At 51.9% G+C, this 26604-nt stretch overlaps 2 protein-coding genes across 4 annotated transcripts; both read right to left on the bottom strand.

The window, feature by feature from the left end:
- Positions 1-1440: 1440 nt before the first annotated feature.
- PNLDC1 (PARN like ribonuclease domain containing exonuclease 1) lies at positions 1441-19674 on the bottom strand. 2 transcript variants are annotated; one of them, XM_043592690.1, is made up of 19 exons: positions 19546-19674; positions 19073-19130; positions 18704-18777; positions 16823-16862; positions 16174-16297; positions 15687-15775; positions 14153-14253; positions 13179-13255; positions 12874-13017; positions 12320-12392; positions 10594-10679; positions 9345-9400; positions 5740-5804; positions 5239-5292; positions 4997-5039; positions 3447-3546; positions 3004-3179; positions 2768-2866; positions 1441-1702 (listed from the first exon to the last, which is right to left on the bottom strand). In XM_043592690.1, exons 1-19 carry the CDS (start codon positions 19619-19621, stop codon positions 1639-1641), a joined length of 1599 nt encoding a protein of 532 aa, XP_043448625.1. In that variant the 5' UTR covers positions 19622-19674; the 3' UTR covers positions 1441-1638. The 2 variants fall into 2 exon arrangements, with proteins under 2 accessions (XP_043448625.1, XP_043448626.1); XM_043592691.1 differs by having other exon boundaries at positions 12320-12389; positions 19546-19673.
- A 1337-nt stretch (positions 19675-21011) lies between these two features.
- Positions 21012-26594, bottom strand: MRPL18 (mitochondrial ribosomal protein L18). Of its 2 annotated transcripts, none has more exons than XM_043592688.1 (4): positions 25806-26594; positions 25356-25542; positions 21893-22124; positions 21012-21404 (listed from the first exon to the last, which is right to left on the bottom strand). In XM_043592688.1, the coding sequence occupies exons 1-4, from the start codon at positions 25855-25857 to the stop codon at positions 21333-21335; spliced, it is 543 nt and encodes a 180-aa protein (XP_043448623.1). In that variant the 5' UTR covers positions 25858-26594; the 3' UTR covers positions 21012-21332. The 2 variants fall into 2 exon arrangements, with proteins under 2 accessions (XP_043448623.1, XP_043448624.1); XM_043592689.1 differs by having other exon boundaries at positions 21337-21404; positions 22042-22124; positions 25806-26122.
- Positions 26595-26604: the final 10 nt, after the last annotated feature.

The following is a 26604-nucleotide window of genomic DNA, read 5'->3' as shown; positions in this document are numbered from 1 at the left end:
AGATTCAAGCCCCACGTAGGGCTCTTGCTGGCGGCATGGATTCTCTCCCTCTCTCTGCCCCTCCCCCACTGGCTCTCTTCCTCTCAAAATAAACGAATAAACTTGAGAGAAAACAAACGAACCCCAGGAGAATCAGGAGCTAGAACCCAAGCAGAGTCACGGACTTGGAGCAACTCGGCCGCCTCCACGCCGCCCCCACCCCTCTCCCCCACCCGCCGCCCCAGCAGGGACAGCAGACAGTGCCCTCAGCACCAGCAGATGCCCCACCGAAGGTGTGAGAAGCAGGGGAGGGGTAAAGACCCGTGAACAGCTAAGAGGTAAAGTCCTGACAGGCCGCTTTCACTTCCAAACCACAGAAAACAGCTCACAGTGCTCGGACCGCACTCCGCTCACCGACCTAAGCTTGTTCTCACTCTCGTGTTGAGCACTGAATGCGGAGCCCACCTAAATTAGACTGGGCCCCGAAAGCCCACGTGAGAAAAGGGAGCTCTCCTCAGTATATACAAAGTGACATCCGATTGGGGAAGGGGGGGGCGTCCCACTAGGATGCTGGGTGGACAAAGGGGTAAAACTTCCCTCCTGCCACCTGAGAGTTCGGTGTCCTTGGCCTGACCATGAGCTGCCCCGAATCTCGAGGGACAGCGCCCCATCTGGCGCTCACGTCCCTCAGGACAGGCAGCTCCCGACTGGGCGGCTGCCACCACTAACTCCCGTTTTATGGAGGAAACAGCGACACCCCCCTCCCCGCCCCCATTTAGGAAGGTTCTGCTGAATCATAAGTGAAGTTTCAAGATTGCACAAACAGCCAAGTTCTGCTCCCGATGGAGAAGAGCTACTCATAAAGCTGAGTACAGTGTGGGCATGGCGGGTGTGGAGCACCACAGAGGAAACAAAATAACCCGAGTCTCCCTGGCCCCTCAGGGGACACAGCTGTGGGATGGAGAAGTTTTGTTTTTTGTTTAATTTTTCTTTTTTGAGAACAAGCGAGCAAGCGAGCAAGCCAGAGAGGGTCAGAGAGACTGGGAGGGAGAGAGAATCCCAAGTAGGTTCCGCACCAGCAATGTGGAGCCCGACTCGGGGCTCAAACTCACGAACTGTGAGCTCACGACCTGAGCCAAAACCAAGAGCTGGACGCTTAACCGACTGGGCCACCCAGGTGCCCCTGGGTAATTCTTGCTTCTGAAGTGAATGTCCAACATTATAAATCATAAAATGTTATCAAAACATCACAGATGCACATGGACACTTAGGCCATTTCCCAGATTTAAATCCCAAGCAGCCTATTGGCCAAGAATTTCTCTCCCAGAAATAACGTGGCCCTTTGTTCACCTGGCTTCCAGGGCTAGTTGTCTGCACATGAGACCCTCTGGAACATTAGCTTAAGTTCCCAGAGGTGGGAACTTCTCCCATTTACAAAAAGAAAAGTCTGGGCCACGAAAGTTCCACTTCTAAGGATTTCTTTATCGTTGATAATAGTTACACAATTTCACATTTGAAAACAAAGTTCCTCATGAGGACCACACAGATCGGTCTGCAGAGAAAGGTACGATTTACACAAAAGCCACAGGAGCCCCATGCGGACATGCGGACGGCTGTCCCAGAGAGGCACGGAGATGGGACAGAGGCTGCAGGCCACGCTCAGGGGTCAGGTCTTCCGAGGACGAGAGCGAGGAGGGCCCAGGTGGCCACCACGCCACAGACCCTGCAAGACAGAGCGCGGGTCAGTGGTGCCGGACGGACGGCCGCATGTGCGCTGGCAGGTGTGAAAGCCCAGACACGCAGGCCCCCCGCTCCGTTGACCCAGACCGTCCTGTCTTCCCGTCACTTCCCCAGCGCGAGCTTCTGCTGTGAGTGCAGAAGGGCTCCGAGACCCACCCAGACCGGTCTTCCTCCTAGCAGTTTACATCAGAGGTTGGCAGGCAGGAAAACATCGCCAAGGGGCCGAACGTCTTCAAGCATGCCGTTTTCTATACATACGGCTCCCAACCGGCAAGCCGAAACCCTTACGAAGCAACTCCACCTTTCAGTTACGCGGGCCAAAAAACCCCGATTCAAACTCGACCCCCCTCCAGTCTGCCCAGGACCCCCTTGGGCGCACCCCTCTGCTGCCATGCAGTCCAAGCCCCAAAAGCCGACGGCACTCCTGCCTGGCTCCCCGACTTCCTCCCTGGCCCTCCGTGTCCTCTGCAGGCTGCGTCCCACGTCTGCTGAAAACCTCCGACCACCCGCGGCTTCGCCCACGGCCCTCACCCGCAGCCCTCCAGCCCTTCCGGCCCACATACCTGTCCCTTCTCTCCTCGTGGCCCCTCTCGAGGGCGTCTGCCCGCTGCCTGGACACGGTCCTCCCCCGCGCTCTGCCTGGCTCGTTCCCTCACCTCCCTGGAGACTTTAATGGGGTCCCACCTTCTCCTTTAACCGTCCGCCCCTCTCTGGCCCTCCACTCCCACCTCCTGACGGGCTCTTCTTTTTAACAGGCACTTGTCACCTGATCTGTCACACAATTCACTTGCTTGTCACCTCCCACTGGAGTGTGAGTTCCACGAGGGCAAGACTGCGCTTTGTTCACGGACGAAGGCCTAGAACCTAGGCCAGCACCCAACACAGCAGACGTTTACTAGAGCCGTGTCCAGTCTCACTGACTAACGTTCAGGCCACCATACGCGCCAAGGACCCCTTGACCACACGCTAGCCAGGGAACCGTGCCCCACTCAGCCCCAGCTGGCGCCGCGGGCCAGTCCAGAGGGCAGCCTCGGCCCTGGTCACTTACTGCAACAAGCAGTTGATGTCCGGGGAGTGTCTCCAGTACCGATAGAGGGAGATCTGCAGGGTGGGGTGGCCCCGGTACTCCCTCAGGATGCTCCGAGCGCTGCCAAGAGAGGGTCTCAGGTCAGGCGTGCAAGGACCAGCCCTGCGTCTCTGAGCAGGCCGCGGGAGGCCGCAAGGAGACAGGGCGGGCTGCGGGGCGGGAGGGCGGGAGGGCGGGCTGAGAACCCAGGCACCTACTCCTTGAACTTATTGGTCAAGAGCAGGAACTGGCTCCGCGACAGTCGCCGGACATCGAACTTGCAGAGATTCTGAAACTCACGATACACTTGCTGCTCGCTGACCCCAGGCCACCTCCGGACGCTGAGGAGGAGGATGGGAGGTCGGATACTGGGGTAATCTGGACCAGAAAAGTTCTAGAAGACAGGGAGAAGAAAGGAGGAGACTCTCTGCCATTCCTACTGGCAACCTACCCCAGGGTTTGAAGACCCTGAGAGAGGCTAGGAAGGGCTCCGTCTGGGCTGGGAGGGGAAGGAAGGAACGAGCGCGTCCACGCGGGTTTGCGCAGGAAGACACAGAACAAGCCTAGCGGGGCGGGAGCGCCCCCTTCTGAGAGACCCCCAAACCAGACCGCTCCCCGCACGCGGCTGAGTAGGGGAAGGAGCAAAACAAAAGCTACTCACGATCTTAGGGACCCCGGCTCGGATAAGATTCACCTGGTTCACGTAGGGAGCCAGCACATCGAGGTACAGAGGGAAGGACAGCTCAGGCAGGGAGCCAGCTCTACGGGGACAGAGAAAAGCCCGGAGCACTCAGGCATACCAACGGTTACACACAGGTCCTCGGCCACAGCTGAGGGTCTGGGGACAACAGGGGAAGGCCCTTCCTCCCTCCAAGTCCACATGCTTCCCCCAACAGGCCAATCTCAGAGCTCTCTCCAGGCCCAGGCCAAAGCAGAACTTCCACTTTGGTAAAGATCCCTTGACAAACATTAGCCATGGGCTCAGAGAATTCGTGAGAGGCCGCTGTCCCCAGGTCCACTTTATCATCCCTTGATGGGACCATCACCCTTGATTCCAAAAGGCCGTCCCTCACCCCTCGACCCACCACGCCCTGCCTCTGTCCAGACACCAGCAGACCCCTGAGCACAGGTCTGTGAGAAGACACAGGCCTTGGAGCCAGGCAGGCCCAGCAGCCATAGAACTTCTCTAAATCTAGGAGGGCTTTTAGGTCACGAGGATTCAATCGAATAAAAGGATGTAAGGCACCCAGGTGCCACTTCCGGACGCTAAGGAGGAGGATGGGAGGTCGGACGCTGGGGTCATCTGGACCAGAAAAGTTCTAGAAGACAGGGAGAAGAACAGAGGAGATTTTCTGCCATTCGGGCTGTTAGCTGCCTTCACCGTCTGGCACGTGGGTACCTCCCGGGGAGCACAGAGATGCGGCCAGAGCTCAGGGAGGAGCAAGAGGGGGCCGACTTCCTATTTAAGTTATAAGCCTCACATCAGTAGCTCACAGAGGATTGCTATGCATAACGTCCATTACCAAAACAGACAAAAAGGCAGTACCAAGGTTAACAGATTAGTCCAAAGTTATTAGCTTTCACTGGTCCGCAAAGGTTTCCAAGTCGGCCTCAAGGACCCTGTGTTTCAATTCTGATGAGCTCCTCACCTGGCCCAAATCCTACACAACAAACACGGACACCCAGCTGGCGCTACAGAATGTGTATTTCATGTGTGGCGTCACCGCCTATGAGCGGATGCTGGAAGCATCGAGGATGACGTCGCCACACATTCCAATTTGGGGTTTTAGAAACACTTTCCTATATGCTCGATTCCCAGTCCCTCCCCTTCTCCCCGGCCTGACTGCGGGGACCCCCAGGAGGGGTCCCTTATCGGCCTGGACACTTAGCCCTCCTACCTCACTGTGACACAGTGATGAAGAACAGGCAGGTAACAAAGCAAGCTTACACCCCGGGAGGCACGGAGGCGGGGGTCAGGAGCCACAGCTGGCCTTACCGCCTCGGCCTCCCGGCATGTGAGTTTTCCCAGTGGGAACACAAGGGCCAAGACCAGCAGGGAAGGCCACCCTGAGGAGGAAATCTGCTTCCCCGGGCAGGGACTGCGTGTACATAGCACCCCACACGCTCCCTTTGGGACAGCCGCAGGAACCGGGCGCCTTAGCTCACACCCAGCGAGCCCCGTTCCCGTAACAGGATGGAAGGAACACTCACCCATGTACTCTCCACAGGAGCAAATGTGCCACTTTCAGAAGAACTGGGGACAAAACACTAGAGATATAACAGACGTCCAGCCTCGACCAGCTCCCCTTATCAAAACATGCAAAGCCACGCTTTATTTCTGTGATGTGCAACCCACCTAGAAATGAACGGAGAGCCTCGGGATTGGGGAGGGGGGATCATCCCGAATAAAGCGTGAGCCTCCCCCCACCAAGTGTAACGACAGCAACTCTCACCTGAGCCACAGAGGAAAGCATCATACGCAGCCTCGTGGGGGTACTTGGTCTCAGCTGAAGCCGTGTTCCAGAAGCGGGAGAGAATCAGGCAGCCGTCAGAACGCAGCCTGGACAAGGAACCTCCTCTCCGCCCAGCTCCACACCCGTGCTGGCCGCACACGCACCACCACCAACCATCGCTCCTCGAGAGAGGGGTGTGCCCTTCTTCCCACCCGCACCCATCTTCACCCTGGGTCCCCCACGGCAGCAGGAAGCCGAGGCAGAAAGCCACCCAGCAGGCTAATCACGTGTCAAAGGGGAGCAGACGCCCCCCAGGAGGTCGTGAAGCCTTCCAGAAGGACTCCTTTTCAGGGTGGGGGGGGTCACGTGGAGCACAGACAGGAAAATGATGGAGCACCCACGTAACCCTCCCACACACCTGCCCGTGGGGAGACCAGGCCATAGTGCCGCCACCCCAACAGTCAGCCACCTATGGGGTGGCCCCAGCTCACGGGAACATACCGTATTTTTCGCACTTGCTTGCGTGAATAATCACTGGCCCGGAATTTTTGGTAGGATTCAAGTCACTAGTACAGAAGAAAAACAGCGTAAAGCATAGTCACAGAGGGGCCCCTGGGTGGCTCAGTCGGTTAAGCGTCCAACTTCGACTAAGGTCATGATCTCACAGCTCGTGGGTTTGAGCCCCACGTCGGGCTCTGTGCGGACAGCTTAGAGCCTGCTTCAGATTGTGTCTCTCTCACTCTCAAAAATACACGTTAAAAAATAAATTAAAAAAAGAAAAAGCAGTCACTGAAAATAAGCCCTTCTTGGTATCTCCTCACCGTCTTATGCTAATATAACTAAAAGCGTCCCCAGGACTGGGGTGCCTTTTTGAAAGAAACAAAAAGGCACAGGTCCAGGAACAGGCGGATGAGGTCTCAGTAAGCAGGCAGCAGCACAGGTGAAGACGGCGAGAGAGGCTGCTACTAGGTCACTAGAGTACTGGCCACACGCTTAGCCTGAGTGAGGAACCTGGATAAAGTTGACACTGGCTCTGCCCAGGGAGCATGCACCTGGTGACCCAAAGGACACATACAGAGCTGGCCCTGCAGCGTCCGAGGCACTAACAGTGCACTGGTGGGTACGGAGGCCGCGGGCAGGAGGGACGGAAGGCTTCCTGAAGGAGGAAGCACTCCAGGAGTCCTGAACCACAGGAACTCGCTTGGCTGAAGCGATGGGGAGGCGTCTGGCGTCTCCTGCACAATGAAGGCGCAAAGGCAGTGAGGGAAAGGGAGCAAGGCCTGACCTGTGTGTGTGTGTGTGGTTGGAGCCCCAGAGGGAAAGGCAGGGGCCAGGGAAAGAGCTCAGCTGCTGACAGCGGGGGGCAGGGGGAGGTGCTTGAGGAGCATCAGAAAGGCAGAGGAGAAACACAGGCCAGTCAAGTTCACATTTTAAAAGATCACTTGAGGGGCACCTGGGTGGCTCAGTTGGTTGAGCGTCCAACTTCGGCTCAGGTCGTGATCTCACGGTCTGTGAGTTCGAGCCCCGCGTCGGGCTCTGTGCTGACAGCTCAGAGCCCTGAGCCTCCTTCCGATTCTGTGTCTCCCTCTCTCTCTCTGCACCGCCCCCCCATGCTGTGTCTGTCAAAAATAAACATTAAAAAAAATTTTTTTTTAAAAGAGCACTTGAGCAGCAGTGGGAAACAAGGTAGGACAGGCCATGAGGCACCCATGGGGCTACCACCATCCTGGAATGAAAAATACTCGGGGCACCTGGATGGCTCAGTCAGTTAAGCAGCTGACTTCAGCTCAGGTCATGATCTCAGTTTGTGAGTTCAACCCTGCATTGGGCTCTGTGCTGACAGCTCAGAGCCTGGAGCCTGCTTCAGATTCTGTGTCTCCCTCTCTCTCTGCCCCTCTTCCGCTTGTGCTCTGTCTCGGTCTCTCAAAAATAAACGTTAAAAAATTAAAAAAAAAAAAAAGGAAAATAAAGATTGGGGCAGTGATCCTGGGGATGCAGAGAAGGGCAGACTTGACTACAGACATTCAGGGCGGAAGACAGACAGAACTCGCCTGACCAGCAGACGTGGCTGGCTCGGCCCGTGCAGGTCTCGGCTGTGGCACGGGTGCCCCCGCTCAACGAGAAGACCCTCCCTCCGTTTTCCGCCACAGCTTCTGAGAACTGGGTCTGTGCCCAGTGTCTCGGAACACTGGTCTCCTCATCTGTTCAAGGAGAGTGGCTGCTCGGTTTAGGACCGTCAGCAGCATGGCCAGTGGCGAACATGTCACAGCCGCGGGCCCAGCGCAAGGCACAGGTCTCGGTCCTTTCTCACCAATGAGCACAGTAAGTCCCATGGCGGCCTGTGCGTCACCTGGAGTCATTTTCTCGGGTCACAGGCCGTGAAACTCAGGCCCAGAGAGATTAAGTAGTTTTCTCAAGGTTGCTCGCAAGCCACTGGGTGGCAAAGCTGGGGTTCAAACCCAAGGTCTAGATTCAGAGCCCGTTAGTGACGGGCAAAACTCTGGCGTGCACACCAGCCCTGAGCACGGCACCAGGTGCCAGAAGGACGTAGAGGAAGCTGCTCCGGCACAGAAGTGGGTCTGGGGGGCAGAGAACAACGCCAGGTTAGACGTGCTTGCGGCAACGTGGGGTAGGAACATCAGGCAGACAGGCGGCTCGCCGGGGGGTCCTGGAGGTCTGAAAGGCAGTCACGGCGGTGGTAGCTGAAGCTAGTGGGGTGGATTCGGTCACCCAGGGACACAGCAGTGAGCAAGAAGGAGGCCGAGGAGCGACCCTGGGAGCGAGGGGAGGGGCGGAAGAACAAGAGCCCACGGGAGTGAGTTAAGAACGAAAACCCTCCACAACTCCACGAGAGGCTACCGTCAACGGTGCAGGAAGAGAGGGGCCCGGGGTGCCAGGAACGCACCCATGAGTCAGCCCATCGGCCGACACCATGGAGGAGTTTGCACTGGGCAAGCTCACAAGAGCAAGTTCTGTGAAGGAAGAAAACCCGGCCTCGGTGGGCCGAGGCGAAGTAGAGGCCCCTGAAGATAAGTCGCAAAGATAAGAACAAAGACCATGTTGCGAGAAGAGAGTCAAGTGGGGAGCTGTCGTTTCTGGGTCGGGCTGATGACGAGGGAAAGGAGAGGGCCAGGAGGAGGGCCCCGAGAGGGAGGCCATCCAACCAGCGGAGGGACAATGGGACTAGAGGCTGGGCAGGTGGGCGGAGGGCAGCCCTTCCCTGCCTGGACCCTGCACACAGTAGGCGCTCACATGCGCTGACTAGCAGGAGATACTGCCACAAAGAGGACGACACTGCAGGGGTCTGGAGGGGAGGGGACCCTTCCTGCATTTGGGCCCCATTTCTTCCGGGAAATGGGGCCCAGGAAGGCCATCGGAGGAAGGAGACATGAGGCATGAGGACCCAGAGGAGACCGTCACGTGCTGAGCCGCAGGGCACCCCTGCGGGCTGTCACAGGACAATCACCGACAAGGCGTCCTTCCAGAACGGTCCCACCTCCAGCTGCCATCGCTCAGGTCTGCTGCTTCCCGCCCCCCCACCTCCCCCCAGGACGGAAAGGCGCAGCACCTCCACCCTGGCATCTTCCAGGCACCGCGTCCCCACCAGCAGGCCCCCAGACCACAGCGGATCAGGGCTGTGAGGGGAAGTGGGAGATGCCGCTCCTGCAGGAAGGTCCGGGGCCATTCACTCAAGTGTTCGGGGCGTGCCCACCCACACCACGGCAGGCGGGGGACAAACATCAGGGCACTGAAGGAAAGAAGCCTGTTGTGCTAGAGCTTTTCACTCCAATCAGAAAGACATCAAAAGAAGTTAAACCCTGGCCACAGAGACCACCATATACTTCAGTAGCTGTAGACATTTTACCTGCTTCCTGCCTCTCTAGGCAGGGTTTATCAACCTCAGCACAGGAATGTCAGGGGCTGGAAAATTCTTTGCCATTGGGGGCTGTCCTGTGCGTCCCGTCTACTCGCCAGACACGACAGCCCTCCCCACCCCCCAACAACCAAAAGGGTGTGTCCTGGGGAATAAAATCCCCCCACGCCCCATCAAGAACCCCCTGCTCTACGAGCAGCTCCCTCCCCCTGCAAAAAAACAGCCTCCTTACCTGTTTAGGACTTCATAAACTTCTGATAGATTTGAAACCCTTGGGAAATTCAGTTCCTAGAATTATGGAACAAATCAGAATAAAACTTGTGCTTTTCTTATCCGCTTGGGGATTACCAATGGCCACTGAAGGATCCTGGAAAATAATTCCTATAAACTCCTCTTTCTATTCAAAGATCAGGGTCTTTATCCCTTGATTAGGGCCCTAGCAGCATCCTTGGGTTCTCTAGAAGGTACCCAATAACCTAGGCTAGAAAAACTGCAATAACTCCTACCACCTTCCTACAAAGGCATGTGTCTAAGGGGTTCTGTAAACATATGCCTCCAAGGCACCAGACCATGGCCAAGGACACACATGTGGACACCAGGTGCTCTAAGAACCAGAGAGCCTTGGGCAATGCCAGGTCACCCCGAGCTCCTCTCCGCTTGTGTGGCAAGAACACGTGGGTTCCCTCCGATCAGCCCACACCCTTCCTGCTTCACCCTTGGACTCTGTCACATGGAGATGCACAGCATCACAGACCTGCGGAAGAGCTGGAAACTGGGGAGGGACAAATGATAAACACGGCTCTAAGTAAAGGGGTACCAAGTAACCCAATGCCTTTTTTGTAGCTCCCTTACTGAATAGTTAGGTGACCAGCTTCGGGCTTTAAAATGCTGATCTGATTCCCCTCTCTCTGTTCCTCAGTTTAAGTTCTAAGAAGCATTCAAGCCAGTTGGGTGCCTCCCTTCTCCATGTACAATTCATACCCTAACTGTGCAACAGAAGTCACCTGGGAGCTTTAGAAACACCACTGCACCCCCAGCCCCCTAAACATACTTATCACGCATGTATCAAGCTCTAGAACAAACTGCTCCGTGTGGTGCTTTAGATCGGACAAGCTACATACAACTCAGTCAAAACATGGGAACTTGGATGAGAGAAGGAAAAAACTTACAAGCTAAGAGGATAACCCAACGTGAAAATACAAAGGAAGTTGTTACTGGTTTTGAGGAACAATTTTTAAAAAAGAGACGGAGTGAGGGCACATGGGTGGCTCAGCCAGTTAAGTGTCCGACTTCAGCTCGGGTCATGATTCAAGCCCCATTTCGGGCTCTCTGCTGACAGTGCTGAGCCTACTTGGGATTCTCTCTCTCCCTCCCTCCCTCCCTCCCTCTCTCTCTGTTCCTCCCCTGCTTGCACTCTCAGGAGCTCAGGCTCTCGGTAAACAAACTTTAACAAACTGGGACAAAGCAATCCCGTTCCTTACCTTCCAGATGTCCTTTGTCACGTTCTTGGTGTCAATGAGAACAGGAAATAGGTTGTGGATATTCAGCTTAAATTGATCATAGCTTTCTGAAGCAAAACACCAGATAGAAGGGAGTTTGTAGATAAAAATGGGAAGGAAGATTCTCCAACCTAGCTTGTCACCAACGCTAATTCACAAACAAGGCAAGCAAAACAGAACAAAATGGGAATTAAAAACATCCTTTCTCCTAGTCATTAAGGATTTTAAATCTCAAACCAACCTGCCATCACCTTTTGTGGTGGTGAAAGCCAGACGGTTTTCCAATAAACTCAGGATATTGGCTATTGTCAACACTAGTTAACGTAGTTGTGGTGTGAGCCAACGCACACAGGGAGAAAGAAGTGCTATTGAAAAGCGGGTATGAAATGGTCTGTAAGGGACTGTTTAGAGGAAAACAGAAAAAAAAAAATCAACTAAAAATTCTAAGTGCCCTGATTTAAAAAAAAAAAAAAAGCTATTAAGCTATTAATTGGTATATTTATCAAAGGACTACCTGTATGGAGTTTAAAGAGATTTATGGCAAAACAAACCAAAGCAAACCCCACTCTCCTCTGCCCGCTCCCCAGGCAAGCGCTTTCCATGTTCTTTCTCCGGGCGTTTGTTCCCAGATCTGCGAAGGCGCTGTGCTGCGGGTTTCCCCAGTTTTACGCATCCACCTGTCGACTGCCCGCTGGGTGAGAGGACAGCCCGTCTCATCCCTGGCTCTGCCCCCTGCTCCCCTCTCTACCCCCAACCCCCCCTCATGTCCCTAACACCCCTCCCCAGGAAGGGTGGCTTCCTGCTCTCACAGGGCCCAGGCCGTGGTCCCCAACCTCTCCTTTCTTACCCAGCTTTTGTTCTCCCAGCAGTTTTGTTTTGTTGTCTTAGTTTTTCTGGCCAGTGCGCATTAATTTTACCCCTACTTCTCCCCCGATTCTCTCCATATGCTCAAACTGAGGGGTTTTATCATTTCCGGGGAAGCCTTAAAACCCTCCCACCCTTTTAATCTGGACAATGTACACTATTTCATTTAATCCCCCAATACTAGGATATTGCATTATCACCCCCTTCTTACAGGCAAGGAAACCGAGAAAGCACCTTGCCGGAGCTAACACATGTGAGGAGGGTTGGAGGAGGACAGAAGCAGGGCTCTCGAGTCCAAGCCTTTAACGGCTGCAGGACACTATCGTACATCCAATGAGGGCACCAGTCAGGCAAAGTGTGGCACAGCCATAAGACAAGGCCACACAGCCACTGAAATGACGTTAGGTTAACGGCATAAATGCTTTGGGTAAGTGGGAGGGAAAGCCAAATGCAAAATCACGTAGCGCGATCAAATTTGTGATAAGTCCCGGGCGGGGGGGGGGGGGGGGGGGGGGAGGGGGATCGAAGTGTTAGGATTATAGCGGAGACGGAAGGCAGCTTCCTCTCTCCTCACATTTCTGATCCCACAAGGTCTCACGCAATGGTACACGACAGCTGCCATCAAGGCGGGGACGGGATCAAGCCGAATGGAAGTCTTTCTGCCGGAAAGTCACCTGGCTTGCACTGGGGGAAAATGGGAACAGGCACAGATCCGCCAGACCCCCGGAAGCCCGCGGGTCCCGGGGAGGGGTATGTGGAGGGGCTACCCTGGGGCAGGACGGGGGCCCAAACCCCGTCTGGACGTGAAGGGAAGACCGGGAGGGGGTGGCGGGCACGCCCGTACCTGGGAGCGGCCGGAAGAACTTCTCGTGCAGATGCAGTAGGTCTGTCATCATGTTGTGGCCCACCAAGGGCTGCTTGGAGGGATGGACAGGCGGCAGAAAGGAGGGTTAAAACCAGACATCCCGGGTCCACACTCTCCCGCAGGGGGGGTGGCTTCAGAACCCTGAGATCCCACCACACGGTATCCCCCCTCACCAGCCCCTCCCATGAGAAGTGGCCCCTATGCGCAGATGCCAGAAAGAGGAAGAGCAGGGCTTGGAGGGATGTGGGGCAGGGTCCACGCCGGGGGCTAAACTGAAGCAATCCCCCCAAGCAGTTCCGGGTCAGCTAGTCATGACGTGGGGGACGGGAACCTTAGTGTTTTATGCAGACCCTCTGTCCCCGCTTAACCCGTCGCGATTTGGGGAAAGAAGGCTACATCCAGAAAGCGGGTTATCAACAAGAACGGACCGCTTCTATCTCAAGGCATCTCATTTTTGTTGGCAGCCGCAGCGCATTACCATGGTCAGAAATACGAGAGACGGCTGGAGGCCAAGAAGAGAGATTTTTCCCTACCTTCTGGGCTTTCACCAGCATCTGGAAAAACACAGAGAAACCCCTCGCAGAGAGAAGAATCTTCTCCTTCCAACAGCTCTCTCGATCGCAGGAGGTGTTCTCAAGGTACCAGCGATGCTGTTTGCTCACTTTTTTCACTATTATCTGAGACAAAAGTAGAGACGAGTCCTCTGAATCCCGGGTTCCTGGGAACGTAGCCATAATCTCACAAAAGGAGAGCGGGGGGAAGACGAGAGAGAGCCTTTCTCAGAGGCCGAGGGAGAAACAGAGCCGCTGAGGCTGCCCACCCCCAGGCGGGAACTCACCCCCTGGTCTCTCAGGACCGTCCAGATGTTGGGGAGGGCCTGCCTCAGCACCAGCTGGATCTCAAAGGCCTGGAAGCCTGCGGCAAGGAGACACAAGGCTCGCGTGGAACCGCCACAGACGGCGGTTCACCTTCCCCTCGAGAGGAGGAAGGGAAGTGGAGAGCTACATGGAGCAAGCGAAGCGCTTCGGCGTGCCACGGCCAGAAGCCCACAGGACGGGACGACACGGCATCCACATCCGTTCCCGAAGCTGATGTCCCGGCCACTCTGAAACTGAGGACCCCAAAGGGTCTCTGTGTGGGGGTTACAGCTATTGACGGCCACCACGTTAGCACACTACGCTGAAGGTCATAAAGTTCTCTTTCAAAACGATAAACACAGAGGCCCTTGGGTGGCTTAGTCTGTTGACTGTCTGACTTCGGCTCAGGTCACGATCTCGTGGTTCGCGTCGGGCTCTGTGCTGACGGCACAGAGTCTGCTTTGGATTCTGTCTCCCTCTAACTGCCCCTCCCCTGCTCTCGCTCTCTCAAAAATAAGTTGTTGTCTTTTTTTTTAATTAAAAAAACCGAACAGGTATGGGGTGCCTGGGTGGCTCAGTCGGTTGAGAGTCCAACTTCGGCTCAGGTCATGATCTTGTGGTTTGTGAGTTCTAGCCCCACGTGGGGCTCTGTGCTGATGGCTCAGAGCCTGGATGCTGCTTCAGATTCTGTGTCTCCTTCTCTCTCTGCCCCTCCCCTGCTTGTGCTGTCTCTCAAAAATAAATAAGCAAACGTAAAAACAAAACCAAACCGAACAAAACAGATCAGAATGCCTCCAGCTTCTGAGTTGAGGTCGGAGCTTGATCTCACCCCAAGGACAACGTGCCTGCTGAGCTGATGCCCAGGATCCACAAGACAGAGGGGGTACGTTTCCCCCAACCCCCACACCTGCCAGTGACCCAACACTCCCAGGCTCGGGGAGAGCCTCCTGCCTACCGGCAATACCAGGGAGAGTCATCCAGTCGCCCTCCTCCGCCAGGTCCAGCCACCGTGTCACCTCATCAATCACCACCTTGATCTGGTCTTTATCCAGAGAACTGAAAGCGGGCACACAGAAATGGGAGGTTGGAGAAAACCACGGGAACCACAGAACCTCAAGACAGTGTGAACGTGACCAGGGGGTTGGAGGGTGCCAGCTTTAACACGGTGATCCGGGCAACAGAATGGACCCCAAAGGGACTATTTTCTGAGCCTTGCTCTGCAACAGAAAGCCAGACGCTTGGCCTATGCTCTCCCATACATTCGCAGGGGCACGCCCCATCCTTTCTGCCTCACTGGGACGCATGCAGGAAGAGGCCTTGGGAGCAAGCCAACGCTGAGCACTACCATCAGGCCTGTCTGCTTAATTCGGCCTTTGGGGTAATAAAGCACCATCTGGTGACATAAGGAAAAGACAGGAACTTTGGTAAGCACATCTTCTCCCATGTTAGGGACACAAGAGCATGATGTTATTTTGAGATGAGGAAAGACTTCTCCAACATTTGAAAATAACAGAAGGTTAAAAATTCAAATAGTTTTCCTCTCACAAAAAGACACATTTTTATTGAAAATCCATGAATGAGGATTTCAGGGGGGAAGAAAAAAGCCCAAAACTTCTGGGGGCGCCTGGCTGCCTCAGTCAGTGGAACATGCAACTCTTGATATTGAGGCTGTGGTTTCGAGGTCCAGCTTGGGTGTAGGGCTTAACAAAAACAAACAAACAAAACCCCCCACCTCCAATAGTACGTAGTTATCTGGACCTAATAATCAGCCAGAACATTCCAGAGCTAAAACTGGTCTAATTTAAGCCCCCTCCCAATAAAGGCAAGACTCTAAAGCTCAAATTGCTGAAGTGACTGGTTGAGCTCCATACAACTGACTGCAGGGCCTGTCTGGGGCCCAGGTGACCACGCGATGCTGTCACTGCATCACTCTTGGCCCAGCTCTACGGCATTACGGGGTTTCCAGTAGGACAACTGGCCCTGGGGCCAAAGAAGAGAGGCAGAGACGCCACCCTCGGGAGCACTCAGATTCAAGAACATGAGGCAGTAGGTCCAGGCGGAGGCCTATGACCAGCATGGTCAAGGTTACCCGGGATTTACCCCTGAAACCTCCCCAGGATCACACGGAAAGCCAGCACAACGCGTCACAGGGAGTCCCGCAGAGCCCCTCCCCGCTGTGGCACCGGAATGGAGTTCCTGCTTCTCCACTGGAGTACTGAGTCAAGAGTCGGTTCTTCCCCACTCCCCTTCACTTTTGAACATAAAAATCATACTTGATGCAGCAAGAGGGCTCTCATCGCAGCGGAAGGAACGGAACCACCGTCACTCTGAGCTGTCCTGCTTGGCTGATTGCATACTGCCGAAGCCACCCCGGTTAAAGGTGACGCCGCGAGGGCACTGTGCTCTTGAGCCAGCACACCTACCCACAGGATACGTGAAAAAACACCAGAAACAGAAACCCACGAAGCACCTGGAGAAACAGGCTTTACCTGCGAACTTTCCAGTTCCCAGTCAGGATGTTGTGTTTGATTTTCTTCTCCTGTTCTTCATTCATATATGGGATCCCGTTTTTGAGAAACTAGACAGGATGAGAACAAGCAGACTAGTGGAGGCATCCTCTGTGCAGCAGGAGCAGATGAAAAAGAAGCCCTCCTTGTCCAGTCTCACGTGCACAGGAAATGAGACGCAGCCCGGCTGGACCAAAGAACCTTTAAAACCTTCCTATCTCTGGGGTGCCTGGGTGGCTCAGTCAGTTAAGCATCTGACTCTTGACTTCGGTTCAGGTCATGATCTCATGGTTCATAGGGTCGAGCCCTGTGTCAGGCTCTGTGCTAACAGTGTGGACTCTGCTTGGGATTTTCTCTCTCCCTCTCTCTCTGTCCCTCTCCCACTTGTGCTCTTATTATAAATAAATAAAGCTTTAAAAAAAAAAAAAAAAAAAAAAAAACCTTCCCCTTCCCCGCTCTGCTGCCATACCTTGTTGTAGTCAAAGCCATACTGATTCAGAAACTGGACACTGGAAGCCTGGAAAGAGAACTCCGAATCCAAAACCCCAAACGTCGTGGGGAAGAGAAAGAAGTTACACGAATGGGCTACATACCTATAAAAAAAAAACATTAAAAAAAAAAAAAAGCCAAAGACATTTTTTTCAGTTCTAGCCCACAGAGCAGGGTTCTAAGCGAATTACTTCTTTCACTTGAGAAGTACCTAAACGTTGGCCACGTCTAGTACTGCTGACTGCGCTGGGGCCAAAGGAAAAAGGCAGAGATCCTGCCCTCGGGGAAGGGTCCGCCCCCATCCTGAGTCCACCGTTCAGCACGCTTTCTGCCTGCTGGTGTCCAGGAGTCACATCACCCTCATTAGACCTACCCTGAAGGCTCACAGAAACAGGGAGAGGGGCACCGACGTGCCAGGAAAGACCCCCGGAAAAGATGCTGCCTCAAGAGAGACTTGAAGCAGCCAGAACCTGCAGGGGACAGGAGGCCGGAAGGGCACAGAAGGGGAGGAGAACATGGAACATCCAGGGCCAAAGTGGTTCAGAGCCTGGGGCAGAAGACGGAGGGGAGCAGGTGGAGAAGATTAGTGGGCAAGAGCCAGATGTTTTGCAAAAGGTCTTCATACATACTTGTTTGACTCTCCTTCAATACTGGAAAACACAGACAATCCTACAAGAATAACAGAGGGAGTGAATACCCAAGCAAAGCTATCAAAAGTTAGCTGCAGAAAGGAAACATTGCAAACGGTACTTTGCACCTAAAGATACTTTGTATGCCTTAGAATAAGATAATCTCTTAATTTTTTTTTTTTCAACGTTTATTTATTTTTGGGACAGAGAGAGACAGAGCATGAACGGGGGAGGGGCAGAGAGAGAAGGAGACACAGAGTCGGAAACAGACTCCAGGCTCTGAGCCATCAGCCCAGAGCCCGACGCGGGGCTCGAACTCACAGACCGCGAGATCGTGACCTGGCTGAAGTCGGACACTTAACCGACTGCGCCACCCAGGCGCCCCTAAAATAATCTCTTAAAAAAAAAAAAAAAGATTAGAAACAGGAGAGCTCTCAAACTGTAATTCACACCGAAATTACTAAACTATAATTGTGAATGGTTCTTCAAATACAGAAAACTGACATTTTTCTAGTTTTAAAACTAACCGGAGGAAATGCTAAAGAAAACAGAGATTTATACAGTGAAGGACTTTAAAATGTCTGCATGGCTAAGAAGACCCTATGGTGAAGTGAAGAAGACTTCAAAGTAGGGGAAGACAACAGAAATACCTACATGCTGTTTCATATACTTTTCAAAGAGGTCTTACCATTAAGAAAAAAACTGCAACAGAAAAATAGCAAAGGACAAGGAGAGAGAACACACACATGCTCAGCATAGAAAAAGCAAAGGTAAATCTGTTTCAAGACCTTTTTTGTAAATAAAACTTCATTGAAACATACCATGCTCATTTACATATTATCTTTGGCTAACTTCCAGCAACAGAAAGGTAGCTGTAACAGAGAACATATGAACGATCTGCAAAACCTAAAAATGTATCGCCTACCCCTTTACAAAAAAGGTTAACCCATTTAAAATGTAGATCAGGGGTGCCTGGGTGGCTCAGTCGGTTGAGCACCCGACTTCAGCTCAGGTCATGATCTCGCAGTTCGTGAGTTCGAGCCCCGCATTGGGCTCTGTGCTGACAGCTCGGAGCCTGGAACCTGTTTCGGATTCTGTGTCTCCCTCTCTCTCTCCCCTTCCCCGTTCATGCTCTGTGTCTCTCAAAAATGAATAAACGTTAAAAAAAAATTTTTTTAATGTAGATCAGAACAATTAGATTTTTCCTCTACCAGGTGGGCAAAAAAGTAAAGACTGATCTTACCCAGCATGATGAGGAAACCAGGCACGTTCAGTGCTTTAGTAGAAGTCAGTGTAAATTCTGTGGATGGCTGGTAGGAGAGGGATCGTTTGGCCCCCCCAAGTTCATACTTTCACTCACATACTAATTCCACAACTCCACTGCTGGTAGTATACCAAACACATCCATAAACACCAGGACAGTTAACACAACTTGTTTAATTACACACAAAAGGTAAAAAGGCATCATAAGGAGACTGAGTCAATCCCTACATTCACAGCTAGAACACTACGTGACTGTTAAAAAATGAATGGGAATCTGTTTATGCCGATATAGAAAGATGTCTAAGCCCCATTAGTGAAAAAGTCTGCAGAGCGAGACGCTTTATAACAGGATCTTGTTCTTGCAGGTTTTAAGCAAAAACCACGCGCATTTTTTCTTGAGAGAGGATACAGATTCTTTAATTTACTTAGGCATGGGAACAGTGCAGCTAATTCAGTTTCTGCTTGTTCCCAAATGTCGGGCCCCACAGGCACAACACGGCCAAAACTGAAGCCAGCATCTCTGAAGGGAGTCAAAGCTGTTTTACCAGCAGGAAACCCAAAGGCGATAACAAACCCCTCCTTCAGTAACTCTAGCAAACAGCTGAAGAAGAAACTCACCAATCTGACAGATTGTGAATTGCTGAACACTCTGACGGGTCTTGAGATACCACTCCGAGGGCAGGTCGAACAGGCTGCGGAAAAACAGACATCTCATCCCACAGGGAAGGAAATAGTGTGAAGGCACCCTAGACTCCACTTTGGATCAGCATCTCTCAACCACAAGCAGCATTTTTCCTTGTTACAACTATTACGTACTCCCAGTGCTCAGTGGACAAAGACCACCCCCCCACACACACAAAGTACTGTCCTGCCCCCCCCCCATGCCAACAAGGTGTCTGCAGAGAAAGAATAAGTGGCCAGAACACCAGTCGGAAGGGCACAGGTGAGCCCCTCCCTAGCTCAGCTGTAAGGCAGCTTTGGCTTTACCTGATCTGCTGGGGCCGGGACTGGTTAGAACGAAGGCCCGTGAACTCTATGTCCAGACCTGCGGGGGAGGCAAAAAACAAAAAAAAGACGAGAGTCCGCAGACGCAGACCATTGCCACGGCTCTTCATGTTGTAAGTGTTGCAGGTGAGCGAGCGTACTCGGCTCAGGAGGCCAGGTGGGGTCAAGAAGACAGAAAGCCAAAGCAAGGACAAGCCAGGCCACTCATCCCATCCGCTCGGCTCTACCTGGACCACAGTGGGGCCAAGGCGTAATCGCTGCCTAACGTCCCACCGCCCAGGCCCCAGAAGGAATGTCCCCGTCCGTCGGAAGGGCCCTCTTTGCGCCTCCCGCGGCCTGCCGAGCGTCCCGGCTGGGCCTCACCTCTCTGCCCCTGTCCCACCCGCGCCACACCCTGTGCAGGCTCCCGCGGGCCAGAGGGATGCGGCGACAGGGCCCGGAATCCCCGCCCTTACCCACGAAGTCCGCGCCCAGGACGAGCTCCTGCAGCAGAGGGAGGCTCTGCTCGAACTCGTCGGCGCCCACGTCCATGGCCACGCAGCTCCGCCGAGGGCGCCCGGTGCGGCCACGTGCAGCCACGCGCTTCCGCCGCGCCGGCCGCCTTAAAGGGCTCGCACGGGAAGCGGGCGGCCCGGGAGCCTGCGATTGGCCGTGCCGCCACCTGCCCGCCCACAGGTGTCCGCCCTTACACCTCGGCCGCGGGCGGGGCTCGCTTAGACCCCGCCTTCCAGCCAAAGCCCGTTTCCCTTGCTCCGCGCCGCAATCTCTGCAGTGACTTTAAGGTGCGGTTTACCGAGACCTAGGGTATTAGGACGGGTGGTGGGAGAAAATGGTGCCTGAAGAAGGGTGAAAAGGGGCCAGTAGACAGCACCTGGAGGAACCGCGGTAGATAGGTCAGGACGGCAGCTGTGGCAGGGTGGAGGGACCACCTCTCGTCCGCTTTGAGATCAGCACTTGTTCGCACTTCGCCCATATTGAGCTGCCCCGTCCCCTCCCCCAACACCCCTTCTTTTTCTTCACTTTGTCTGCATCATCCTTTATAATACCATCTATCAAACTCTCCGCAAAAAGCCTCAATAATTGCCCATCGAACTGCAGAGGTGATCTGGGACAATCCTTGCGGGGGGGAAAAAAAAACATCCACCTATTCCTTGCTGGGGGGGGGGGGGGGGAACCCAGGTACAGTGTCACTTCCAGGTGAACTCTATTTTTGTCTCTGTCAATTTCCGAAGCCACTAGTCCATCGGTCTTTACGTCTTCCCTTGAAGGCCTCTCAGAACCAATCATACTTTTAAAAAATGTTGGTGCATACTTAGCTTTTTTCAGGAATCTATCAAATATTCAGATTGGAAATAGTAGTGTTATTTCACTTATGTATGTATAATTGGGATACACATTTAAAAACTGGGAGGAAATGCTCCAGAAGCTACCCTAACTGCTTACATGTTCTTCCTCTTCACATCTGTCTTAAATAGCCAGAAGTAGTTAACCTCTTTTGATTTAACCCACTCTTGTGAGAGAGCTGCCGTGACTCCCACCCGGCACAGCTTCACCACCCATCCAACAAACTCACTTAATGGCATATGATACACACCACCCCTGCTCCTTTCCACCGCTGCTTCAGTTGCCCACTGTGCTTTCTTCTTTCAAATCTGCTTCTGCATGTTAGGGTTCAGGAGCCCAACTGAGGTTAGGATTTGCCCCTTTTCTTCACAGCACTAAGGCTATTTATAATAAATTGACTGATACAGGCATTTCCTATTAAAAAAAAAAGTCCACACTGAGCAGCAACGGCCATCGTTTATTGAGATCACCCTCTGCGCTGGACGTGGTGACATGCAGTTTGCATAAACCTCGTGTGTGTGCTCTTGCCACAGTGAGCTCAAAGGCAAAAAAAAACAATTCATTTAACCAGAAAGTATTCATAATATGCATTTATTCTTTAGCTTATAAACAATTTGTCCTTCGAAAGTTAATTATCATTGGCAACAGCTTTTCTCAGGTACTTCTGTCCAAGAGAAGGTAAGAATTTAGCCCTTGATGAGCAACAACAAAATATACACACACACACACACACACACATACAAGGGGTGAAAGGGACGACCTTCTTAACTGGTAATAACATTCCACTGTTACGTGATTGTATAAAACTTCCAAGCTGGCTGTTCTTCCAGATGCTCTCTTCTGAAGGATGTAACAGCTCACAGCTTTATATCCATACGTTCGGAACGATGCTTCTAGTTCATTCATAGATTCTCCGGGGCTCCTGCAGCACCACACCGCCTTCTGTCACGGCACTCTGTAGTCGCTTCATCTGGTTTTGAAGATCAGAAAAAAGGAAAAGATTAAGTCAGCACAGTAAGCGGACAATACACCGTGCTTCTCGCTCCTCAAAACAAAGAGAGATGAAACAGCTGACTTGCTCCTTGCTAACTTCCAAGCCTCCCCTGGTTTTTCAGAAAGCGATCTTAATGACACGGATAAGAAGAGACCTTAGAGACGTCAAAGACTAATAGTGTCTCGTTAGACACACGAGATGTTAACATGTGAACGGGAAGCAGAGTGGTCTACGTTGCGGCTGTACACCAGTTCCCCTGGATGGACTCTGGACAAGCCAGCCTCAGGTTACTTGTACACAGGACAGGGGATACTAATCCTGACCCTCTGGGCCACTCTGCAGGTCAGGATACCCACCTCAGCACCTGCCACGTTGAAAGAACCTGAGAAATGCAATTACCGCTACTATGTAAGCACCTGACATCGGGAATTAGTACCTTCTAAATAAATACAAAACCAAAATACCGAGTCTGAGGCTGCCTCCCATGGAGTGGGCTGGTAGACCATGAAGTTGATTCCTGCCTCCAAGCATCGCTCTGCCAGCACCCGTCCCACGCTCTCACAGGCCACCACGTTTGTGGTGCTGTAAAGATGCTTTTTAATGGCCCACTCCCGAGTGGACGCTGAAACCACAACCTGGCCACTGCGATGCTCAACAAGCGCTTCCACGTGATGCTGAGTCCTTATAACTCGCAACCTAAACGAGATGAGAACAGAATGAAATCATAAAAGAATCCTAAAGATTAAAAAGCCTCGGGTGAATAAACGCCAACTATTTCTCAAGAACACGGTGTTTCATTTACTTCAACGCACTTAACCTGGATTTTACTTGGGGAAGGTGTTTGTCCTCTGCCTTTGTGAGGATAACCTCAATAACTAAACCAAACATTTCCACTTAACACCTCAAATATCCTAGAGAAACTTGGTATTTCTGAAAAGTGAGAATTATTGACACAGCAGCTACCTCAAAAAAGGATTTAAGGAGGGGCGCCTCGGTGGCGCAGTCGGTTAAGCGTCCGACTTCAGCCAGGTCACGATCTCGCAGTCTTTGAGTTCGAGCCCCGCGTCGGGCTCTGGGCTGATGGCTCAGAGCCTGGAGCCTGTTTCTGATTCTGTGTCTCCCTCTCTCTCTGCCCCTCCCCCGTTCATGCTCTGTCTCTCTCTGTCCCAAAAATAAATAAACGTTGAAAAAAAAATTAAAAAAAAAAAAAAAAGGATTTAAGGAGGCAGAGCTAAGCTGTGACCCTGCGATGAGTAAGGATACATTTACTCTAAGCCTTTATTTATCAGCTAACACCAAAATAAAGATTGATCAAAGATTTAAATGTAAAAAACTGAAATCATAATACTAGAAGGTACACTTTTTTTTTACAATCTCGAAGTAAGCCTATTTAAATATGATATCAAACTATGTCATCCAGTTTTTATAAAGACTGACAAATTTTTCTGCAGTTAAAAAAAAAACAACAGCAAACAAACCAAAAGGCAAGCTAGAAACAAAAAACACTTTAAACACATATTATGCAAAGAGGTCATTTCCATGTAAAAAGCCTCCTATAATCAATAAGAAAATGACCAATAACTTAACAGGCAAAAGATCTGAACAGCCTGTTCACGGAAATAGAAAATATTAATGGCCCTTAGGCCCATGAAAACATGTCCAACCTCACTGATCAAATGCATGGAAAAAACAATTCATTGCAACCCTGTTTGGAAATCACTGCAGTAATCAACGATATGGAGCCAGCCAACAAAAGCATCCATGTGGTGGTATTCTTTGCAGTCACCAGAACGAAGTAGCACTTTATGACGACGCTGCTGACATTTATTGAGCATCTACTGTGCCAGGCATGGTCCTGTTTCAGGCATAGTTCATGTAGCAAAATAATCTCATAACCATTTCTTTTGATTTTTTTTTTATTTTGATTTTGTTTTTTGTTTTTTGTTTCAGTCAGAAACTGACCCAAAAAGGTTATGTCACTTTAGCAAGATTACAACTAACGGTAAGTAATGGAGCTGGGATTTCGGTCCAGGGGTCTGGTTCCAGAGCCAATGTTCTTCACCAACACAAAGGAATTCCAAGATGTACTTTGAAGGACGCAGGGAGGATTCAGGCAAAAAACAGTGTATGTGGTGTGCTAAAAGATTTGTAATTTATTTATTTTTTTTATCTCAGAGAAAGAGAGCAAGCGGGGGACAGAGAGAGAATCCCAAGTGGGTTCTGCACTCAGTGCAGAGCCTGACACAGGGCTTGATCTCACGACCATGAGATCATGACCTGAGCTGAAATCAAGAGTGGGCCACAGTCTGCTGATCCTTATCCTAAACCATGTGTTCAACAAAGATAGAGGACTCATCTCTAAGGTCACTTCCTACGATAAAATACCAAAATTCTATACTGATAATACTGTGAATATGACTGATAGAACAAAAAACAGGTGGGAAAATAGATCTCTAATTATTTAAATGATCCAAATATCAAGTAAATAGGTTTGGTGTTTCAAAAGCTTTTTTGACTTACGATCCAGATTAATTCAAGTTATCTGCCTTCTCCCTTTGACTCCTCCCTATGTACACTAAGTAAAAATGCATCATAACAACTGTAACACTTCATTATCCCTATTCCATCTTTCACTACGAACCCATGAAAACATCTGCCGACAGGGATGACGTCTACTCTATGTTTGCATCTCTTGCCTCTAGCAAAATGCCTACGAAACGCCACAGGCCTAATGATTGTTGAATGAATATATCACACACATACGATTTCTAACTTTCCGTTACAATTTTATGGAGTCCTTAAAGAAACATTCCCCTTTAACACATGCTTACTAAGTAAATCAGCAGATAAAATAAAGCAGCACAGTGATAATAATTTCTAGTGGCCTGGCTCTTAGGGGAGACCAAACATATCTGAATCCTAGCTCTGGTGCTCATTATTAACCTTGTCCCCTTATGCCTCAATTCTCTTGCTCCTATAAAATGGAGGACATTATTGCACCTGCTTCATAAAGCAATTTTAAGGATTAAATGAGAAAACGTACATAAAGCAACTAATGTAGTTCCTGGAAAATACAAAGCGGTCAATAAACAACCATCTTTATAACAAAGAAGAGACTCCCAATCAGGGCGCCTGGGTAGCCCGGTCCGTTGGGCGTCCAACTTCAGCTCAGGTCTTGATCTCATGGTTCATGGGTTCGGGACTCGTGTCAGGCTCTGTGCTGACAGCTCAAAGCCTGACGCCTGCTTCAGGTTCTGTGTCTCCCCCTCTCTCTGCCCCTCCCATGCTCATGCTCTGTCTCTCAAAAATAAATAAACGTTAAAACAAAAAAATTTAAAAAAAGAATCGACTCCTCACTTGTCTTTCTGCTTCTACCCTACCCCCTTAAAAATCTGCTCACCCCAAAGCAACGAGAATGACCTTTAATTCAAACTCAAACTTTAAACCCTCTCACAGTTTCCTACTGTAGTGAAAAATCATAAATTGCTTACTTCAATTTACAAAGTTAATGATCGGTCTCCTGCCTGCTCCTCTATTTTCACCTTACACTATCCACTCCTTCGCACACTAAGCTCACTAAGCTCCAGGTACACAGGCCTTTTAGTCCTTCCAACACACAAGCCCATTACCACCCTGGCCGTTTCCTCTGCTGGGAATGCTCTTCCTGGCAGACTGTCTTCTCCCTATCTTTTAGCAAGCACCCAGCCCCCCCCCCCCATCCGCCCCGTTCTAACATCATCCTCTTTAAATTTTCTTCCTGACATTTATTTACTGTTTGTCCCCCCACGCCCGTCTCCTCCTCTGCTACAGCAGATTCCTGCGAAGAGAATCCCCAGAAGTATCTGGCAGGTTAACTGAATTGATGAAACCAACCTGTAGCGCACCCTGCACTGCTCTGTCAGTCAATTACCTGGCCGATGTTATTACCTGTGCCAGAACTCACGGGAGGGCCACGCTGTCCCCCAACCCCGCTCTTTCCTGGCCACAGCTAAGAGCTCCAGATTGCGCGGGTTCCGGTTGGTGAACTCTGGCGCGACGGCTTCATTTTCCAGAGGATCCACTCCAGGCTTCACCGCTGGCTTGGAACTGGTTGAGAGCGCTGCGACCCCACACCCTAAGAATGGAAACCACCACATGTATCTTTAAAAAGACAACCACGGACAAAACTGGAATGTGATCTAACCTTCTCTCCCCGGAAGGGGGAGAAAAAGGTAAGTCTGGTCACAGAGTCCAGTCATCACAGATCCTGGTTCTTGACTTCCTACTACTGTCATCACCATGCTGTTAGCCTGGGATGTGCTGAATATAAATCACTACTTGCGTGTGCACACTTATTGGGCAGGCCCTGGGAAGTTATCTGAGAGAAGTGGGAATTACCGCGGTTCCTGCAGACCGACAGCCACTCCCAGAACCGCGACCGGAGCGCCATCGCTGAGGGATCGCGAGCACAGCCTCGGAAAAGCCTCGCGTCCTTTCCTCATCGAGGTCCCAACCGCTCGCCGGCCGCAGCCATATTAACTCAGGGAAAAGAACTCGGATCCCGGAGGTCACAGACGTCTCGGCCCGGAACTAACAAGCCCCTCCGCCGAGCGGCTGAGAGGGCGGTCCGTCACCTCTGTTCCTCCAATCACCGCCTACGCTGAAATGCACGCGACCCTGGAGCCCACCAACCACCTCGCTGCAACGCGACTGGGGGCGGAACGCAACGCACTAGGTTAGGAGAGCTTTTAGCGTTGAGTCGCGGGTCCGAGGCACCCGTAACTTCGCGTTGCCGTATTCGGCTCCCGTAGTCGCAAAGCCTCGGCCGATCGTTGTCGAACCCACACACAGCCCCGCTGAGCAATAGGAGAAACTGGGCAGCGCAAGATGCAGTTTCTCTTCAGAAGCCGTGGTTGTCATTTCCCCGGATGGCCCGTGTAACACTCTTGCCCCGTCCCACCCAGGTTCAGGCCCCGAGCTTAAGCTCGTGAGCTTATGCTGTGATTCGCCGCATGCTCTCCGAGCAAGCTCATACGTTTAACGAGACGGTTAAACGAACACACCACACTCTCTCCGTAGCGCAGTTTTACCTTGAAAGGGCCCGCCCTTTCTAGTTACACCCTATCTACAAGCTCCGCCCTCCATCCACTTTTTCTAGAAGGCACTAGAATGTGCAAATGCGCACGCGCAACCGGTG

The sequence above is a fragment of the Prionailurus bengalensis genome, chromosome B2, assembly GCF_016509475.1.
Source record: "Prionailurus bengalensis isolate Pbe53 chromosome B2, Fcat_Pben_1.1_paternal_pri, whole genome shotgun sequence".
Lineage (NCBI taxonomy): Eukaryota > Metazoa > Chordata > Mammalia > Carnivora > Felidae > Prionailurus > Prionailurus bengalensis.
The sequence above is the reverse complement of the archived record's forward strand: the minus strand, read 5'-3'. Positions and strand labels throughout refer to the sequence as shown.

Excerpts from the sequence above, each read along its gene's own strand:
- PNLDC1 (XM_043592690.1), bottom strand. The coding sequence starts at position 19,621 with ATGGACGTGGGCGCCGACGAGTTCGAGCAGAGCCTCCCTCTGCTGCAG. Across the intron at positions 5,040-5,238 it reads TGCTTTCCTCTGTGGCTCAG|TTCTTCTGAAAGTGGCACAT; the intron begins GTGAGAGTTGCT and ends TTTTGTCCCCAG. Across the intron at positions 3,180-3,446 it reads GAGCCGGGGTCCCTAAGATC|AACTTTTCTGGTCCAGATTA; the intron begins GTGAGTAGCTTT and ends CCTGTCTTCTAG.
- MRPL18 (XM_043592688.1), bottom strand. The coding sequence starts at position 25,857 with ATGGCGCTCCGGTCGCGGTTCTGGGAGTGGCTGTCGGTCTGCAGGAAC. Across the intron at positions 25,543-25,805 it reads GTCGGTCTGCAGGAACCGCG|GGTGTGGGGTCGCAGCGCTC; the intron begins GTAATTCCCACT and ends TTCCATTCTTAG. Across the intron at positions 22,125-25,355 it reads TCCCGTGAGTTCTGGCACAG|GTTGCGAGTTATAAGGACTC; the intron begins GTAATAACATCG and ends CATCTCGTTTAG.